The sequence below is a fragment of the Heteronotia binoei genome, chromosome 13, assembly GCF_032191835.1.
Source record: "Heteronotia binoei isolate CCM8104 ecotype False Entrance Well chromosome 13, APGP_CSIRO_Hbin_v1, whole genome shotgun sequence".
In the NCBI taxonomy this organism is placed as follows: domain Eukaryota; kingdom Metazoa; phylum Chordata; class Lepidosauria; order Squamata; family Gekkonidae; genus Heteronotia; species Heteronotia binoei.
This window is the reverse complement of record NC_083235.1, coordinates 27,294,435-27,314,288: the sequence shown is the minus strand read 5'-3', so window position 1 is coordinate 27,314,288 and position 19,854 is coordinate 27,294,435. Positions and strand designations below refer to the sequence as shown.

The window sequence follows — 19,854 nt, the reverse complement described above, 5'->3', positions numbered from 1 at the left end:
TATACATAGAGCAGTGAAGGAATGAGAGGAGGATTCGGTCCTCTGATCCACACACTCCACTTCTGAACACCTCCATTCTGCTTTCCTGGTGAACAGGTGGATGGATGAATAAATACTTGTTACTACACCCATCATTGTTAGCATTGCCCCAGATTATCAGATAACAGGATCCAAAACAAGATGGCAGTTCTTCAAGCCAGGCCTGTGAGCTTGTTTGGGCCCTTGGCTGAACTTCAGACTTGCCCCAGATGTGCTTCTCTTTTCACCCCTTTCTAGGAGTCCCTTAGCAACACATTGGCACATCAGACTTCCACCTTTTCCTTCTCTGGCCTGACTCCCCTCACTTTCAGTGGACACAAACCTAACAATAATCCAGCCAGTCGTACAGCTCTGCAAGCATTCAGCCTTTCCCCTCAGCTGCAGTAAAAATTATCTCCCATTGTCATAGAGCCCTTCTTCCCTCCAGGCAGCTGATGCCAGTGTTCCACCTCACCTGTTGCTCAAATCCTAGGCCTTCTCACTAATGCTCTCTTCTGATCTTATCCTACTCATTCCTTTTATAGCCCTGTCTGTTAGCTTGACTCCTCCAGTTTTACCATCACTGTCCCTCGCTTGGACCACCCTCTCTGAACACATCCATGTTGCTCTTATCCCTTCCAAACTAATGCATCTTGCAAGGCCTGTCCAAAATGAGTTCATTTGGAAAGGAGATGACTTTTTTGCCCTAAATTCATTCCTTATGATGCTTTTCTCACCCTTTGCTTTGTTGCCTCCCCACTGTCATAATTCCGATCAGGTCTTTACTCTGAAAAGAATGATGGTGGTGTTGCTGTGACAACATACATGTCTTGCACTCTGTGTGTTTCCTGTGACAGTCTCCCCAGCCATGAGGACTAGATGCAGCTTTAAAACCAAACAGCGTAGAAGCTAATACGTGCAGGTTTTCCATCCTCTATGCTGCTTATAAGAGCCTGTGGGCTTGAGGTTTTGGGGCCTGTTCATCTCTCATCTTTCTTCCTACCCTCTTAAGAACAGAAGCCATGTTAGATCAGGGCACTGGCCCATCCGGTCCAACACTCTATGTCACATGGTGACCAAAACCTGGGAGCCATCAGGAGGTCCCCCCCCAGCAGGGCCAGAACTCCAGAAGCCTCCACATACCCCAAACTCCAAGAATGCAGAAGTCACTGCCCTAGAGTGTTCCCTCTATAACTTGTGGCTAATAGCCACAGATGCACCTCTACATCATATGTTTATCCAAATCCCCTCTTGAAGCTGTCTGTCTTGCAGCCACCACTTCTTGTGGTAGTGAATTCTCCATGTTAATTACTCTTGGGGTGAAGAAGTACTTCCTTTTAGCAGTTCTAAGCCTGCTGCTCACTGATTTCATTGACTGTCCGCGAGTTCTTGTACTGTATTAACTCTACTAGTTCTTAATAGTCTTTCCCCCCATGTTGACTCAATACCTCTTCATTATTTGATCAGTTTTCCCCTGCCTTTGGCCACCGCGCCCCCCCTCCGGCCTTGAACACACAGTTATGAAGCTGGAAATGGCTTCTGGGAGAGAGAACGACTAGCCCATCAAGATAGAGAGAGGCAGGAAACGTTTATTCACAAGACTCTTTCCCTCTCTGCTGCTTCCTCACCCCCTCCAAGTGCCCAGCCCTGGAAGCAAATAATCCACTTTTTCAGAGCACCCTAATCTGGCCAAGAAGCAGTTTTCCTCCAGAGCCCAGTTCAAGTCCAATTACTTTGTTTAGAGAGTGGCTCTCTTCCCCGTCCACCCCTTGTAGATTCCTACTATGGCTTCTAGCTAAAGAATATCCCCCACATTATATACAGCAACAGGGCTAAGCCTTGCTGGCTCTCAGAAGGTCAGTGAGAATTATACTCCACACTGATCTCGCCCCACTGGCAAGTCATCTGGGCTCCGAGCTGTCTCTCCCACTGCATGAGCAACATCTATGCTCTTAGCCCAGCCTCCTCCTCACGACAATGAGGTCTGCTCATCGCTCCCACCTGGGGCCTTTGATTTGATCAAGAAAGACCTGGACTAGAGTCAAAAGAGTCTCCTCATACTCCCGTCTGAAGACTCCAGGCTACATGCCTGGGTGCCTGGTCAGAATTTCCCATCCCACAGAAGTCTGAGATCAGTGTACAAAGATCGGCTTGTGCACTCTCTTGTGGCGGATGAGCGTGGTGCTCTTAGAGAAACACTCTCCACACTCCACACAGATGAAGGGCTCTGAGGGGGCGACGCCGTGGTGGGCGACACGGTGACGCTCTACCTCAGAAGGGGCCCGGAAGCGCTGCCCGCACTCTGGGCAAGGGTGACCGATGGGGGAGTCACTGTCGTGGCGCAGGCGCTGGTGTTTCACCAGACCGGCAGTGTGCGCGAAGCCACGGCCGCACTCAGGGCAGCGGAATGGCCGTGCACCCGTGTGTGTCCGCCGATGCTTAGCAAGGTTCTTGCTCTGGGTGAAGCTGCGACCGCAGTCCCCGCAGGTGTACGGACGCTCCCCCGTGTGGATGCGCTGGTGCTGGATCAGGTTGGAGCTCCAGCTGAAGCTCTTGCCGCAGTCGCGGCAGACGTAGGGCTTCTCGCCTGTGTGGGTGCGCCGGTGCTGCACCAGGTGCGAGTTCTGTGAAAAGCTCTTGCCGCAGTCGGAGCAGGTGCTGGGGCGCTCTCCGGTGTGCGTGCGCTGGTGCCTCAGAAGCTTCGACCAGTGGCTGAAGCTCTTGCCGCACTCGTTGCAGATGAATGGGCGCTGTTTGCCAGAACGCTGGACCATCGTGGTCGCGACTGCCACTTCACCATCATAACTACTAGGCAGTAGTGGGCTCTGCTGCTGCTCCATTTCAGACCCATCCTGTTGTGAACCTGCCTTCCAGCCAGGCTGCCTGAGTTTATGCTCCAGGAAATCTTCACCCTCACTTGCCAGATCTCTGTCAGCTGTAAGAGAGGAAAAGACCTGTATGGTTCAGCTACAGATAATACTCAAAAGACTTACAGGTCAGAAGATGAAGATGACTTGGTTTTATACCCCGCTTTTCTCTACCAGCTTACAATCACCTTCCCTTCCTCTCCTCACAACAGGCACCTTGTGAGGTAGGTGGTGCTGAAAGTGTTCTGAGAGAACTGTGACTCGCCCAAGGTCACCTGGAAGGCTTCAGGTGGAGGAGGAGTGGGGAATCAAATCTGGTTCTCCGAACCAGTTTGGAGAGCCAATTTGGTGTAGTGGCTAAGTGTGCGGACTCTTATCTGGGAGAACCAGGTTTGATTCCCCACTCTTCCACATGCATCTGCTGATGTGACTTTGCCCGGAAGTCAAGGTCACAAGTTCTCACAGAGTTTTTCCTCTCAAGGACAGTGTCTGTGGGAGCTCTCTCAGCCTCACTACCTCAGGATGGGGAGGGGAAAGGAAAGGAGGTTGTAAACTGCTCTGAGACTTCTTCGGGTAGTGAAGGGCAGGGTGTAAGTACAATCTCTTCAAATAAGAGGCCATGGCTCTTAACTACTACACCAAATTGGCTCTGGGGTTGTAGTGGCTTACAATCACCTTCTTTTCTCCTCCCCATCACAGGTGCCTTATGAGTTGGGTGGGGCTGAGGAGAGCCAGTTTGGTGTAGTGGTTAAGTGTGTGGACTTTTTTCTAGGAGAACCAGGTTTGATACCTCCTCCAGTTGCAGCTGCTGGAGTGGCCTTGGGTTAGCCATAGCTATCACAGAGGTTGTCCTTGAAAGCTGCTGTGAGAGGCCCTCTCAGCCCCACCCACCTCACAGGGTGTCTGTTGGGGGAGAAGATATAAGAGATTGTAAACCACTCTAAGTCTCTGATTCAGAGAGAAGGGTGGGGTATAAATCTGCAGTCGTCTTCTTAAGAGAACTGTGAGTGGCCCAAGGTAATTCAGCAGGCTTCATGGGAAGGAGAAGTGGGGCATCAAACCCCGGTTCTCCAAGCAAAAGTCTGTCACAGCAGAAAAGAGCAAGAGTCAGTAGCACCTGAAAGACTAACAAAATGGGTGGCTTTTGTAAGTCAGTGCTCAGTTCTGCCACACAGCTTCCACAAAGGAGCCCAGTAAATTTTAAGCACAGTGCTAAAAAAACCAAAGTTGTACCCAGGATTCAACTTTGGTACCAACAGCTGAATGTACAATCCACATGCTGCTAATATACACAAGCTTGGAGCCTTCTGCAAACTGAGTAGGGCTGCACTTCATAACTGATAGCTTCCGTGCCTCCTTACTCTTTCTGCAGTTCTCTGTGAAATGTTGTGCTCCTGTGGGTTAAGTAGGGGGAAGGAAAGTGGCATGATACAGCCCAGTCTCATCAGATCTTGGAAACTTAGGGCATGGATGAAAATCAATCAAGGCAGATTCTGCAGAGGAAGGCAATGGCGAATGATCTCTGCTTCTCGTGCCTCAAAAGCCCCTTGTCGAGGTTGCCATAGGTTGGTTGTGACAACAGCATGATCAGACATGGGTCAGTGGACTCCCAAGGAACATCATGTTTGTTGGGGAGAGGGGCTGCAGTAAGAGAAGAGAATGGATAAAAATTACTCAACCCTTTTTCTGGGCCTACAAGTTTAAAGCATACAGAGGATCCAATAAATAGTTTCTACAACATTCCACAATGGGTCAAAGTGAGCTTGGTTTAACTTCAGTCATTCTGCTTCCCATTTTCCTGTTAGAACTAGCAGAGTGATAGCTCTGGAAAGTAGGGGATATGCTTGTTCAATATATATTTCAATGCTGAAACCTCCATTCCAGAGTGTCTTGGGTTTGGTTGTGGGAATAAGTGACAATATAAACAGATCTAGTAATGTCTCATCTCTCTTTAGCAAAGAGAAAATGAATTCAGCCACAAACATTAAAAACATTCTCTTTATGAAATCCAAATATTGTTCAACCCTTATACAAATGGGGAGGGGGATAATGTAATGAGGGGTTGCCATATTTAGTGGTTCAGATACATATTTTTTATCAACTAATGTGGCAGCAATTTTTCAAAAAAAATTTTGACAAGTGTTTGCAAATATTCTTCATAAAATGATAAACATTATCTAAGAAGAAGCACTCCCTCAGGTAAAAGAAAGGGGGACGCATCTTCTGCGTTGATAACTGCATCATTTAAAAACAAGTGGGTTTTTTTCTCCTTTGAATTATTGTTCACATGCTCAAATTGATGTCTGATTTAATGAGTTGCCAGATTTTGTTATTTGGGCAAAAGCCCTAATTGTAACGGGTTATTTGAATATTTAATTTAAAATTTTTGGATTTACATCCCGCCCTATCCCGCAAGCGGTAAAATCAAACAGTAAAACCAAACAGAGTTAAAATAATATCATAAAAGCAAGCATTACAAAATCAGGAGCAGCACAATAAACAATCTTACAGACATAGGTGGCAGAACTACCCAACAACATTTGCCTGATTACTAACAGTATGACATAAACATCATGGTGGTGGTGGTTTATTATGCTTATATATTCTGGGGAAGGGCATAAAGATCTGCAGTGGCCCTTGTCTTTTAAGAGCTTTATTCAGCTACTCCTCTTCCTTCTGAGCTTTCAGCAAGATTCTCAAACGTATCTACCGGCAGCCCTAGTAACTAGAAACCATATTTTTAAAAACCAGTGAGATCCACAAGAAGCTGAAATTTGCACCCCAACAAACTCATCTGAGTATGGGTTGGATCTAGACTAAATTTTCTCCTAATGGAAAGCGGTGAGGTAATTTCCACATCCTCCTTTCCTGCTGAAGATGCCCAATTTGCCTCTCATACTGTTCTTGAAGGCCCTTTTTTTGGGGGGGGGAGAACAGTGGGAAGCATGCGATAAGCACAAACAGAAGCGCCCCTTGCATGAACGGGTGAGTTAGTCTAGATCCAACCCTGTGCTTTTTTTTTCCTGTGCTCCAGTGGAACTGAGGTCTTAGGCACAGCTCTGCTTATAAGTGAAAAATGACAGACTCCAAATTGCATTACATACTCAGGAGTGGAAGAACAAAGTTTGAATACAGTGGCACCTTTAAGACCAACGAAGATTTATTCAAGGTATAAGCTTTCATGCACACGAAAGCTTATACCTTGAATCAAACTTTGTTAGTCTTAAATGGGCCACCGGCTCAAACTTTGTTCTGCTTCAGACCAACACAACTAACCTACCTGAATCTATCAGGACCGTTCCTGATAAGCCTACTAGTAAGAAAGGGGCTGAAGTGTTTCAGGCTTCCCAAGAGAGATAGTATCAGTAAGAAATGTAAACTATTCACCCCTGCACATACTCAGGTGCAGGGGTCATTTTGAAGAAAAATAGGTGGTAGAGCTCATTAGCATAACTCAATAGCATATGCCACCACTCAGCCAAAAGCAACCCGAGGCAAGAAAGGAGCCCTGAGCGAGCAAGGCTTCTTGGGCTGGCTAGAGATCCAGCCAGCCTAAGCAGGCCTCGCTCACCCAGGGCTCTGCTAGGCCATTCCCCCACCCCAAGGTCAAAAGGTCAGCAAACCACCTGCCACCCAAAACCACATAAGTGGAGAAAGGGTGGTGTGGGCTTCTCCAGGGGTTATTGAGGGCTGCTGGGGTGTGGCTCCTGGTGGCTGGCTGGCTGCCCGCTTTCCTAATCCAGGAATTGTTATGCAGCTGCACCTACTATTCAATGGACAAGGTAGGTGGGGAGGAAGAGGGAGAACCCTCAGAAAGGTTCAGGAGCTGCACGCCTGTGAGCTCCTGCTGAATCTGAGGCTTGCTCAGGAGAACTGTGCATGTAGACTTGAGGTAAAATGAATATTTCTCTCCTTTTGTGGGGGCAAAAGATTTCTCGGCACCCTTATTAACAGTGCTTTCATATTAGGCCACATTGCTTGGCCTGAGAGCATGTGGCTGTCACATAGTGGGTCAGGCCAGCCAGAGCTCTGCTCCTCTGGGCTCTGTCAGAAAACACCCTCCCCTACCACTTATTAACAACAGCAACTCAACAAGCAACAATTTCTGTGAGACAGGTTACATGCAAATAGGAATGAATGTGGCATGTGTGTGAGGTAGCTTGTAGGATTTCACCCAAGGGTGGGGGTAAGTGCCTTCTGGATGCACTGTTCAAAACAGATTTATTGTCTTTTAAGGAGAGGACCACATAACTCAAGGGCATGAGAAGACTTATCAAAAGATCCATCCAACCGGGACCAAGGCTCTCACCTACGTAGACTTGCCTCACGATCCCGCCATCATCCGAGTCGTGGATCTCCACAATATCTGGGTCTTCACACTCCATTGTGGGAAAATTTTGCAAGCTGGAATCCTACTGCTGGCTGGAGCTGAAATTCAAGACATCATGAAGCATTTATACCAAGGGTGGCCAATGGTAGCTCTCCAGATGTTTTTTTGCCTACATCTCCCATCAGCCCCAGCCAGCATGGCCAATGGCTGGGGCTGATGGGAGTTGTAGGCAAAAAACCACATGGAGAGCTACCGTTGGCCACCCCTGATTTATACAAATGAAGTCAGAGGACCACTGTCTTCCAAGGCCTCAAAGCCTCTCCCTCTAGCTTCCATGATCTGCTATCTCTGAAACCAGCCCTAAGAGGCCTTACCCTGCTCTCTCACGGTCTCCCTCTAACAGAAGGTAATCACTGTACAGAGGACCGGAGCTCAAGGCTTAGAAACCACATTCTTTGGATGCATTCACACTACACTAAATAATATTTTGCAATTGGATTTTTGCTAATCTTATACAGTAAAAATCCAGCTGCAAAACACATTATTTACTGTAGTGTGAACTCACCCTTTGATATGAAAAAACCTGCCCTGTAATCCCAAATGGGTGAAAGTTACTTGGTGGTGATTTAATATCCAATCTGCTCTTGTTCAGAGGCACCCTTTACTACTAGTAACCAGCTTACAAAATAAGTCCATATCCCGCTCATAGCCTGTACAGTACAACTGTTCTAATCCAGGGCTGGATGGGAACCTAGCAGCATTCTAAACCCTGATCTCTTAAGGGAATGTGGCTACAACTTTGACAGCATTAGGACTGCTAGGTCTCCCCTGGTCACTGACAGGGGAGGGTGGTAGGGTTACTTGATGTGGAGCAGCCCCTGAATAATTAATTTACCCCCAATAATAACAATATTTGTCATATTGAGTAAAAATATGCTTTGTCTTCAAGTAAGGGGTCTGTTGTAAAACTGCCATTAGAAATTGACTCTACCGCCCAGCGGGTGTGAGCTCCAGCTGTAAGATTAGATAAGGGAACAGCCTCCTACAGGAGACTTGCTTTATATAAGTAAGGAAACTTAGTCATGGAATTTTACCAGGGGGAATTTAGTGGAAGCAGGACCCTTTGAAATCAGATAAGCCTGTGTGAATAAAACTGTCTGTATGTAGAATGATTTTAACTCGGCCATTTTGGGGGCCCATGCCCGACTGGGTTCTGCTTATGGTACCATAAAGTAAACCTCGCTTCAAACCAGTAAGTGTATGCGGACCTCGTTATTTCTCTGCTTCAGATGCAAGTTGGGAAACTCCAGGAGATTTGGGGATGGAGCATGAGGAGGACACGGACCTCAGTGGGAAACTATGCCACAGGTCCACCTCTAAAGCATCCATTTTCTGTAGGGGAACTGACCTCTGTAGTCTGGAAATGAGCTGAAATTTCAGGGGATCTCCAAGTCCCAACTGGAGGCTGGCATCTCTAGATACCACGTGGTGAAGGACAGCTACCATGTTTTATATTTCAAAGACAACATAGGCTCAAGTGTCCACACACATCCAAAGAAAGCTAAAGGCAATGGGTTTCGTTAACACAGTTCTAAAGCAGCAGCACGTCAGAACACCTCTGAGGCCCTGTTCCTGTGTAAAGTTATTGCTGAAAATCTCTGTATGTCTGTATTATTCAAAACAAAACCAAATTGTCTTTCTAACCAGACAGCCTCATTAGCTCTCTCCAGTGGTCCTCTTTTGAAAATGAAATAGTTTGTCTTCTCTTTTGGGAAACAGACCTGTTATTTCTGGGCCCAAACAAAAAGTAATAAGGTTTGAACAGGCATTCCCTTCTGATAATTAACACTGTCTTGCTGTAAAACCGTAATTGCAAACCTGCCTGCCTGTAGAATGCTCAGCTAACATCCAAGCTTCATTAAGGAACATCAAGCTTTGGGCTATAAATTTTGCCTGAATTACTCAGCTATTTCACTTTCAACAACTATGAAAAGAAAGATTTTCGACATGTGCAGCCTCTCTCCCCTGTAGCACTGGTTACTAACCGGACATCTTTCATCACCTGTAACAGGGACTCAGTAGAAGAAGAGATTGAATTTATACCCTGTTCATCACTCGGAGTCTCCTTCCCTTCCTCTCCCCACAACAGACACCTTGTGAGGTAGGTGGGGCCAAGAGAGCTATTTTGAGAACTGCTCTTGAGAGAACTTGTGACTGACCCAAGATCACACCAGCAACTGCATGTGGAGAAGTTGGGAATCAAACCCAGTTCTCCCAGATTAGTGCTCTTAACCACTATACGAAACTGACTCTCTAGAGCTCTTGTGATAACAGGCAAGTGACAAATCTTTGACCTAACTAAATAAATCAAAGTCAAGGAGAATTTCAGTTTACCTATAGTATAATATCATCCAGTTCAGAACCCTTCACAACCTTCCTATGACCAAGCTGAGAAACTGTTTTAATTTATACCTTGCTGTTCTCCATAATGGTTATTCAAAGTGCCTTACAACAGTGTTTCCCCTCCTGCAGTTTAGCCTCACAACAACAACCACTTTGTGAGGTAAATTAGATTGTGACCAATGTTCCCCCTAAGCTGCAAAGTCTTGTGAGCAAAAATTCTACTTTGTGAGCTTCTGGTATTAAAGTTGTGAGCTACTGGCATTACAATTGTGAGCTATTGCATAAATTATTGTGCTTTGGGACCATTTTTCCTGAGCTAAGACAAAAATGTGTGAAATGAAGGTGAAAAATGTGTGAGCTAACTCACGCTAACTCAGCACAGAGGGAATACTGGCTGTGTCTGGCCCAAGCCACCCAGTAAGCTTCCATTGGAGAGCAGTGATTTGACCCTGGTTCTCCAGATCCTGGTCTGATGCTCTAACCCTGGGGTGGCCAAACCATGGCTTGGGAGCCACAAGTGGCTCTTTCACACATGTTGTATGGTTCTTGAAAACCCCACCACCTTGTCAGCCAGCTTGGAGAAGGAACTTGACTCTTTAAATCACTTCTCCAAGTCAAGCTGGCTGGCAGCTTGGAGGATGATTTAAAGTTGCTTTCTTTCCACCTCTCTCTTCCTAATTTACCTTCCTTCCTTCCTTCCTTCCTTCCTTCCTTCCTTCCTTCCTTCCTTCCTTCCTTCCTTCCTTCCGCTGTCAAACATCTCATGTTTATTCTATGTGGCTCTTACATTAAGCAAGTTTGGCCACCCATGCTCTGACCTCAATACCACTGGCTTTGGAAGCTTATCTGACATTTTATTGGGGTTCCTCGCACGCATAAGAAGTTGTCTCCTCTGTGGTACTTGATGTCTAGATCATGCTTGGAAATATCCATTTAACCAACTGTTTGGAGAAGACTGCCTCAAGGTGGCCAGGAAGAAAACATTTTGTAAAAGAACTGTTCGATCTGAGTTCAGTAGCACCTTCGAAATCAACAAGCTTTTCGGGGTATAAGATTTCAAGAGTCATCATTCCCTTCAAAAGCTTATACAAATCTCATTGGTCTCTAAGGTGCTACTGAATTTGAATCGAACAGTTCTAACTGCATACCAAGAGAGCTGCTTCTTCCTCCTCTCGCTTGACACTGCCAACGTGCCTCAGAATTGCTAACATATGTTCATGAGGATTTAATTCAGAACAGCTCATAGAATTAGTGCCAGGACTCAAAACCACACCCTGAAGCTTTCTTTCAGTTTCCACATGAAGCTGCCTTACACCAAATCAGAGCACTGGTTTAGCACAGCCAATATTGTAAGACAAAAACATGTGAACCGGAAGCTGAAAAACTGAGCCAACTCACACTAACTCAGCTTAAAGGGAACACTGATTGGAAGCAGTCTTTAGCATGGGATGTTTTGTGCTCAGTAGCTACCATGTGCCAGTCCCAACAGTGGGTTGCCATTTTTTCTTGCCTGCATGGATCCTGTGCCCCTTACAGGACATGCAGAAATCCTGCAAATGAATTTGTTCTCACTCCTGAAATCTCTGTGCTGGGAAGAGCTGAGCCCCTTGAATTTCCTCTCATCATTTATATCCAGCAAGCTCAATGGGTTCCTAAATCCTAACCCTGTGAATCTTAATTCAAGTTAGAGTTACAACATTAATATCACCAGTCCTTGCACAGCACAGCAATTTCAATAGCCTGGAATAACTGCAGAGGACTGTACTGCTAGTTGATTATTCAGTTAAAACCCTTTTGAGCACCAAAAAATAAGCGTTCCCATCTAATAACCAACCCACTTAAAAAAATCCAAGTAATTACCAATGCTAGGCACTATCTCACACACAGGAAGGAATGCCTCTTCTACACATCTGTAAACAATGTGTGCTCTTCCATTAAAACTGCTGTTTTATTATTCAGATGTTAGTGCATAACATTCAATCCATTACAACACACAATTAGACTACTAGGAATTCTTTAGTCAGGAAGCAGCTCTACTTATAAGCATTCAGTGTTTTCACTGCCCCCAAACCATGAAATGAGGCCAAAAATCAAGCTACCCATGTGACTATTCCTACAAAATATGATTGCCACTGGTTAACTTCGGCAAAGTATGGATGGTCCAAAAGCTCAATAAGGAAGAATTAATACACCATCAAGATCACAAAATATAATGGGGATCTGTTAAAAACTGAAATTAAACCATGATAGCTATAGAATTAGAGAGCCCCGTGGTGCAGAGTGGTAAAGCTGCAGTACTGCAGTCAGAACCCTCTGCTCACGACCTGATTCGATCCCAGCGGAAGCTGGTTCAGGTAGCCGGCTCAGGTTGACTCAGAGGCCTTTAATGATACCTTTCAGACCAACAGTCTGTCTCTGATAATATTGCTGGTCTTAAGTGGAGGACTTCAGTCTCTCTTTGTGTCTCCTCTGTATCTCTCTGTATCTGTGCACCCTGCAAAGGCGCAACTCATTGGAGCCAGTCCTGACTACGGCTGCCAGTTCCAGGTTGGTGGGAAATTCCTGGAGATTCTATGGTGGAGTTTGAGGAAGGCATAGGAGTTAGGGCTTCAGAGCAGGGTCTGCCAGACACAGGTTCTTGCTGTGGAAGCTGACTGGGTGATTTCAGACCAGTCACAGACTTCCAGCCAAACCTGCCTCACAGTTTTGGAAGAACTGTGGGGGGGGGGAGAGGATAATAATGTCAGCTGTTTTGGTCCTTCCCACTATGGAGAAAGACTGTCCTTTTCCTGTGTAGAGGCTGCAGGGAGGGGGAAGGCAATGGAAAGCTGAAGTCAGAGGGGCAGATAAAGGGAAGGGAATAGGGTTGCCAACTTCAGGAAATTCCTGGAGATGTAAGGGGTAGAGCCTGGAGAGGGTGGGGCTTGAGAAGGGATGGGACCTCAGACAGTTACAATGCCATTTCCTCCTGGGGAACCACTGTTGCCAATCTCCAGGTGAGGGCTGGAGATCACTCAGAATTACAACTGCTGTCTAGATGGCAGAGATCAGCTCCCCTTGAGGTGGAGGGGGGTGAAGTGGGGGGGCACTCACCCACAGCCTCTTTCTAGAGCCCATTGTATTTTTTCTCCACAATGGGCCTTATTCCTAGTTAATGTATATAGGTAATCATTATACATTCTTATTATTTTAACATGGTTATTTAATTTTCTCAAAGGAAATACACAAGATAGCTGTCCATACATGTGCACTTTCCATTATGACCCTCACCTTGCAAAATGCCCCTGCCTGAGAAGGTCAGAAAGCCACCCAAAGTTCTGTCACCCTGCAAACGATGCAAAACAGAATTGTTCAGGAAAACATTTTTATAAAAGGAATAGGACTATAATACAACTGAACAATTCAGAAAGGCTGTAATCTCTGCCACTGTGGATGCTACATATTAACTATTTATTGTAAGCATTATTCATCTCTGCACTTTTGTAATTTCATTTTTCTGCAACAGTTGATGTATGTCACCTCTGATACTTTTTTTTGTACTGTTTCTAATTTTTGTCATTAGTCCTGTTGCATTGCTTACTAGAACTCTCATGCTATTTGATCACACCATTCCCCCCACCCCCGGTAATCCACCTTCAGTCTCAATGAGAAAGGCAGAATATAACTGAAGTAAACAGATAAATAATACTATGTATGCTATAGCAATAGAACAACTTTATTAGTTTAAGGATTTTGAAAAGTATGTTTGCTATTACTCTTTGCTGCCTGCCCCAAACCCCTTTTCCACCCCCACCAAACACAAATTTTAAAACAGAAAGTCCAAATTCTGAAGTTTACTCAGATGTCTCACCCTTTCTAGCAACTCACACAAATTGGCATGTATTAGAAAACTTCTTCCACCTTTAATGGCTGATCTGCTAGAGGAGGAACCCTTTAATCTAGAAGGCTCCCAGCCTTGCTCAGTGGAGCAGTACAATACATGCCTTTCTTTTCACAAGGAGCTTTTTGCATGATATGGACACAGTTGAGAGCCAGCAGGTGTAGTAGTGGGTAAAGTGTTGGACTTGGATCTGGGAATGCCAGGTTTGAATCCCCCCTCTGCCATGGAAGCTTGCTGGGTGACCTTGGGGTAGTCACACACTCTCAGCCTCACCTACCTCACAGGGTTGTTGTGCGGATAAAATGAAAGAGAGGAGAGCAACGTAAGCCGCTTTAGGTCCCCCCAGGGGAGAAAGGCAGGATAGAAATAAAGTAAATAAATAAGACTCCACACCAAGACCAGTTTAGAAATACTCTGAAGCGGGGGCAACTTCCTCTATCAGTGAACCACCGCATCCTTCCAATGCAGCTGTACAAAAGCTAGGGCCATTGTCCTTGTAAAGACTCTCAACCAAAGATTGAGACGTCTAAAACTAAACCCAGTCTGTGCTTCCCCGCAGCCTGTCATTGGTGCTGCACAACCTCAGCCCCCGGAGGATAAATAACCCCCTGATTCTTGCTGGGCTCAGCCCCCGGACCTTTCTAATTCGAGGCACCCCGCAGCAGAGCCACACAACTTTTTCAGTGACAGCTGCTCTGTCGCTCCGGGGGCGGGGGGTGGCCATCTTGCGAAGCCAGCAATGTCATCTGGGGCAGCAAGTCAAGGCAGGGTGGGGGGGAGAGAAGGAGCCATCATTCCCCACCCCCGCAGCGAAACAGCTGCAGACGCCTTCCAAATCCGGCAGCTTTCTGCAACCACCCCAAAATAGAAAGCAAATCGCCCAGTTGGCATCGCGATGAGAAACAAGAATAAAACTATCACCGGGGGAGAGGGGGAAACCCCCACGATGGGCATTTAGGGAGCCGTCACAAACCACCGCAGTTCCTTGCATTGCATCCAGTTTTGGCAATGCAATGGAAAGTCATTCGCCAAAAGGCGGGGCGGGGGGGAGAGAACGGGGACGACTTTACTCCGAATTGTCACTGGATGTTCCGTTCCCCACGCAGCAATCCGGTTTTGCAAATGACTTCCTGCAGGCAATGCTTTTTTCCTCCTCTCCCATCCCCGCAGATCTCTAGATTTAAAAAAAAAAAAAAAAACTCACTTGCAGAAGGAAGGAAGAAGAGATCCGCTTTAGGTTCGGGTTTAATTTCTTCCCCGCCCCCCAGGCAAAGAAAGAAAGCTCAGCCACGGCGACAGCCTTTGCAAGAAAGCTCAACTCTCAGCTCAGGGGGCTGCTGGGAACAGGAAGGTCCCAGGTTTCATTTAATCCCCTAGTCCTCCTCCTCGGCTGTTATTTCCTGGTGTGATCGCTAGGAAATGGTAGCTCTATGGTCAAAGATGCTGCTGCCTAAAGTTGCTTTCTTGCAAGAGAGAATGCGGCGCTGGAGGAGCAGGGTGAAGGAGTCGTGCTAGCAGAGGAAGGTGTGTGTGGATTTAGGGAAAAAGGGTGAGCAGCGACCGGTTCCATCACGGGAGCCGGGTTCCAGTCTCCACTGATCATGTGGCATAGCGGTTAGAGTGCTGTTATAGCGCTTCGGCTGCCGCTTAAAACTGGACTGGCTTGTCCCCGCAGGAAAATCTGGTTGCTATTGTAAAATATCTTAGTTCTCAGGTAAGGGTACCAGCTCTGGGTTGGGGAAAACGTGGAGATTGGGGGTCGGGGGAGCCTGGTAGGGATGCCAGTCTCCAGGTGGGACCTGGGAATCCTCTGGAATTACAGTTCATTTCCAGACCACAGAGATCAGATCCCCTGGAGAAAATCAGTGCCAGGTGGCTTTCATTAAAAAAAAAAAATTGGCTCTATATCCAGGGCTTTTTTTTTTGCAGGAACTCCTTTGCATATTAGGCCACACCCTACTGATGTAGCCAATCCTCCAAGAGCTTACAGGGCTTTTGGTACAGGGCCTCCTGAAGCTCCAGGGGGATTGGCTACATCAGGGGTGTGTGGCCTAATATGCAAAGGAGTCCCTGCTACAAAGAAGTCCTTATCAATAGGTCATAATAAATCTGTGTACCAGGTTCTCTGAATTGCCAGCTTTTATTTACCGAAAAAACAAAATAAAACCAAGCCTCAACATTTTTGCAGAGATATAAGGGGAAGGGCATATATATCTGCAATGGAAAGGACTAGAGACTTGCTTTTCCAAAAAATTAAAAAATAGAAAGCTGAGAATTCAAATCATTTACTTGAGACTTAATGTGTGGAAATGGGAAGCTGAAGCCTTTTATGGCATGGAGATCGATAATATTATATCACCTGGAAAATAACATCTTATAAGGCATTCTTCTCCAGACCAGTAAGCAACTTAATGGGTATTAAGTGTTAATTCTTAGGGAAATCATCAGAGTTGCCAGCTCTGGGTTGGGAAATACCTGGCGATTTGGGGGTGGAGCCTGGGGAGGGTGAGGTTTGGGAGCGGAGGGTCCTCAGCAGGGTTAGGGCACAATGCCATAAATGCCACCCTCCAAAGTGGCCATTTTCTCCAGGGAAGCTGATCTTGATCATCTGGAGATCATTTGTAATAGTGGGAGATCTCCAGGTACTCGCTGGAGGCACTATATTAGAAGAGGACTTCTTTTTTGAGTGATAGAATGGGGAATGCTGCTAAAACTTCAGCAGTGTTTGTTAATACTTGCATTACAAATGAAAAGGTTTAGAACTGGTTTCCTGGCTGATGGAGGAGCACTTTTTGAATTAATCAGAAAGTTTTAAATCCATCTGAGCACTCCAGCCAAAATTTCTATTCCAATGGCATCTGTTTCATATAAATATAATTGGCCTTAATTTGTTTTGGAGTTCTTCGCCATAGTTAAACTGCCTTTTTATGTAAGTGAAAACATCAGATTATTTATTACACTTAAACAAATAACTTGCAGGCAACTTTGAGCTACTGTAATGTACTTCCCCCCTCCTTTCCCCCATCATCAGAATAAACTAAAAGCCAGTATAAGAGAAACAGTCTGCAAAACTGAAAATATACAATTTAACATGACCATAATTGACATGTGAAATAATAATCTGTAAAGTTTCCATAGCTCAAACACTGGTTGTTGCAAGTCCTTTATTCGGAAGTAGCACACTAAAGGCCTCACAATAAGCAATAAATAAACACAGGCACACCCTGTGCAATTGTTTTTGTGCACTGGCATAAATCTGCACATTGTCTACACTTGGATTATTGGCAACTGTTCCTTTCAAGCATTTCCCTCTTTGTAAAGCATCTCTAAAGAAGCCCTTCATCTTGGCCAGCTGTTCTCTTCACATACCAGTTATTCTTATATCCCTCCCATTTCTCCAATATATATGTTAAGGTTTTATTTTCTTTTTTAAAGAGCCAAGCTATTGTAAAGTGACTTCAGCCAGCTCTGAATTAACCAAGGACACTTTATTGCAGGAAGAAACAGTCACAACAACCCAGACAACTCACTCAGTATATACACTGTGGCTGAGTTAAACATGCCCCCTTTAGTTGGCTGCCGTTACTCCTATTGGCTTACTCCAGAAACCTTCATTTGCATCTCTTTGTTACAAGTTGTTACATGTCTAGCATCTTGATTGGTCAGTTCTTCCAGGCTTCAGGATCCTGGTTTGCAAGGAGTGTCTGTCTCAAACTCAGGCAACAAGATCCCAGTGAGATGCAATGCATAACACAAGCATCGTTCTGTACCAAGCTATGTTTGGCTCTGAAGCCATGGACTCTACATCTCAGCAAATCCACAAAGAAAAATTCAGGTGGAGGAAGACTTCTCAGGCTTCAAATTCTGCTGAGTAGCATAGTAGGGTCCAGGCCAGCATTTAAAAGTGTAATCTTTTTTGTCATTCCAACAAAGAAGAAGACTGCAAATTTATACCCTGCCCTTCTCTCTGAATCAGAGACTCAGAGTGGCTTACAATCTCCCATATCTTCTCCCCCCACAACAGACACCCTATAAAGTGGGTGGGGCTGAGAGAGCTCTCACAGTAGCTGCCCTTTCAAGGCCAACTCCTGCTATAGCTATGGCTAACCCAAGGCCATTCCAAAAGCTGCAAGTGGAAGAGTGGGGAATCAAACCCGGTTCTCCCAGATAAGAGGCCACACACTGAACCACTACACCAAACTAGCTCTCTCCAGAGAGTGTTCAAGCAGAGCCTTCTGCAGGTGCTACCCTGCAAGTGCACAAAATGAAAACCTGCCCGTGCATTCTCTATTCTGGCTGACACTTATGGAATGGTCTGCCTCACGTTAGGAAGGCTCCCATCTTCCTGGCTTCCTGCAAGCTGTGCAAACCTGAATCATTCATAGGATTGTCAGCTCCTCCTTAAGAAGTACCGAGAGATCCTTGCTGGCCAGCCAGGCCCCAGGGAGGCTGCCACATGGCTCGGTTTGCCCCAATAATCCCCAAGGGCCACACCAAGTGACCTCAAGGCCCTTGGGTGAAGGTTCCCTACCCCTGCCATAGTCTACCCTCCAAAGCAGCCATTTCCTTCTGGGAAAGTAGTCTGGAGATCACCAGTAATTCTGGCAGAACTCCACACCCCACCTGGAGGATGACATTCCCCCTCCATAGAAACCTGTTGGACATTGTAACTCTGCATGCAAGAGGATCTGGGAGGGAAAGGGTTAAGAGAATTTTACTTGGCAGTTGGTCCCAACCTCTCATCAGTTAGATGAAGAGCCTGTTTGACTGTTGCTTGCCTTCTGTTTTATATCAGATCTCTCTTCTCTTCCTTACCTGGGCTTGGAGCTGTAGCAAGTTAATCTTTTTGAAATTCATCTGTTCACAATAAGTTAAATGTACCTACCTGAATATGTCATGTAAGATGTGCTTCTATTTTTGTAAGGAAAAAATTCTTTCTCTTGTTACCTTTGGAGTCAGATCATCTTTGTAATTTGTTAACAGCATTTCCTCCTTAACAGGGAAATGTGGAGGATTGGGGATACTGCCTAAAGCTTCTGTGTTTCCAAGGCAAATTTTTTTTTTACATTTAATTCAACAATGCCCACATTTAAATTGAGGACAACCTACAGTGATGTATTATTGGCAATCCCTTTTCATAAGATTTACAGCAGGGGTGGCCAACGGTAACTCTCCAGATGTTTTTTGCCTACAACAAGGGAGGGACGGTGGCTCAGTGGCAGAGCATCTGCTTGGCCATGCTGGCTGGGGCTGATGGGAGTTGTAGGCAAAAAACATCTGGAGCGCTACCGTCGGCCACCCCGATCTACAGCATTCTCTGTGATTTCCTCTATCCTGTGGAACAGTTTGCCATAGGAGGTGTCTAGAGCATCTTCACTGGCAAGATTCCAGACACAAATAGTTTCAGAGGGTAGCTGTGATGGTTTGCAGTATCCAGTAGTGCTATAATATAGTGGGTTCAGTGCATGGAGGAGATGAGATTTATTTATTTATTTAATGGACTTATATCCCGCCCTTCTCACCGAAGTGTCTCAGGGCGGCTTACAACATAATAATTCATATAATTCAATTTAAAACGTTTACAAGTACAATTAAAACCATAGTTAATAAAACAAGATAAAATAAAACCAGCGGTCTATAAGAGCATTTTTGTTCCATCTAGAGATGTTCTCATTATCAGTTAGGTGTTATAGGCCTGCCGGAAGAGGGCTGTCTTACAGGCCCTGCGGAACTGCCCTAGGTCCCGCAGGGCCCGCACCTCCTCCGGCAGCTGGTTCCACCAATAAGGTACCGCTATTGAGAAGGCCCGATCCCTGGTGGATTTTAGACGGGCCTCCTTTGGCCCGGGGACTACCAGTAGGCTTTGTGAACCGGAGCGTAGTACTCTCTGGGGAACGTGTGGGGAGAGACGGTCCCTAAGGTAGGCAGGTCCTAGGCCATATAGGGCTTTAAAGGTAATGACCAACACCTTGTACTGGACTCGGAATATTACTGGCAGCCAGTGCAGATCCCGGAGCCCCGGCCGAATGTGTTCCCATCTTGGGAGCCCTAATAGCAGCCGGGCAGCAGCGTTCTGCACTAACTGCAGTTTCCGGGTCCGGCACAAGGGTAGCCCCATGTAGAGGGCATTACAGTAGTCCAACCTTGAGGTGACCGTAGCATGAATCACTGTTGCTAGGTCGTCGCGCTCCAGGAAGGGGGCCAACTGTCTCGCCCGCCTAAGGTGAAAAAAAGCGGACTTGGCAGTGGCCACTATCTGAGCCTCCATCGTCAGAGAAGGCTCCAATAGCACCCCCAGGCTCTTGACCCTGCCCGACGCTGTCAGCGGCGCGCCGTCAAAAACTGGCAGGGGGATT

At 46.1% G+C, this 19,854-nt stretch overlaps 1 protein-coding gene across 3 annotated transcripts; it reads right to left on the bottom strand.

Annotated features, from left to right (window-relative positions):
• Nucleotides 1-1,587: 1,587 nt before the first annotated feature.
• Nucleotides 1,588-14,872, bottom strand: LOC132581120 (zinc finger protein 436-like). 3 transcript variants are annotated; one of them, XM_060252203.1, is made up of 4 exons: nt 14,703-14,843; nt 12,889-12,943; nt 7,195-7,313; nt 1,588-2,953 (listed from the first exon to the last, which is right to left on the bottom strand). In XM_060252203.1, the coding sequence occupies exons 3-4, from the start codon at nt 7,268-7,270 to the stop codon at nt 2,151-2,153; spliced, it is 879 nt and encodes a 292-aa protein (XP_060108186.1). In that variant the 5' UTR covers nt 7,271-7,313; nt 12,889-12,943; nt 14,703-14,843; the 3' UTR covers nt 1,588-2,150. The 3 variants fall into 3 exon arrangements, with proteins under 3 accessions (XP_060108186.1, XP_060108187.1, XP_060108185.1); XM_060252204.1 differs by lacking the exon at nt 12,889-12,943 and having other exon boundaries at nt 14,703-14,872; XM_060252202.1 differs by lacking the exons at nt 12,889-12,943; nt 14,703-14,843 and having other exon boundaries at nt 7,195-7,314.
• Between the last annotated feature and the right edge of the window lie 4,982 nt (nt 14,873-19,854).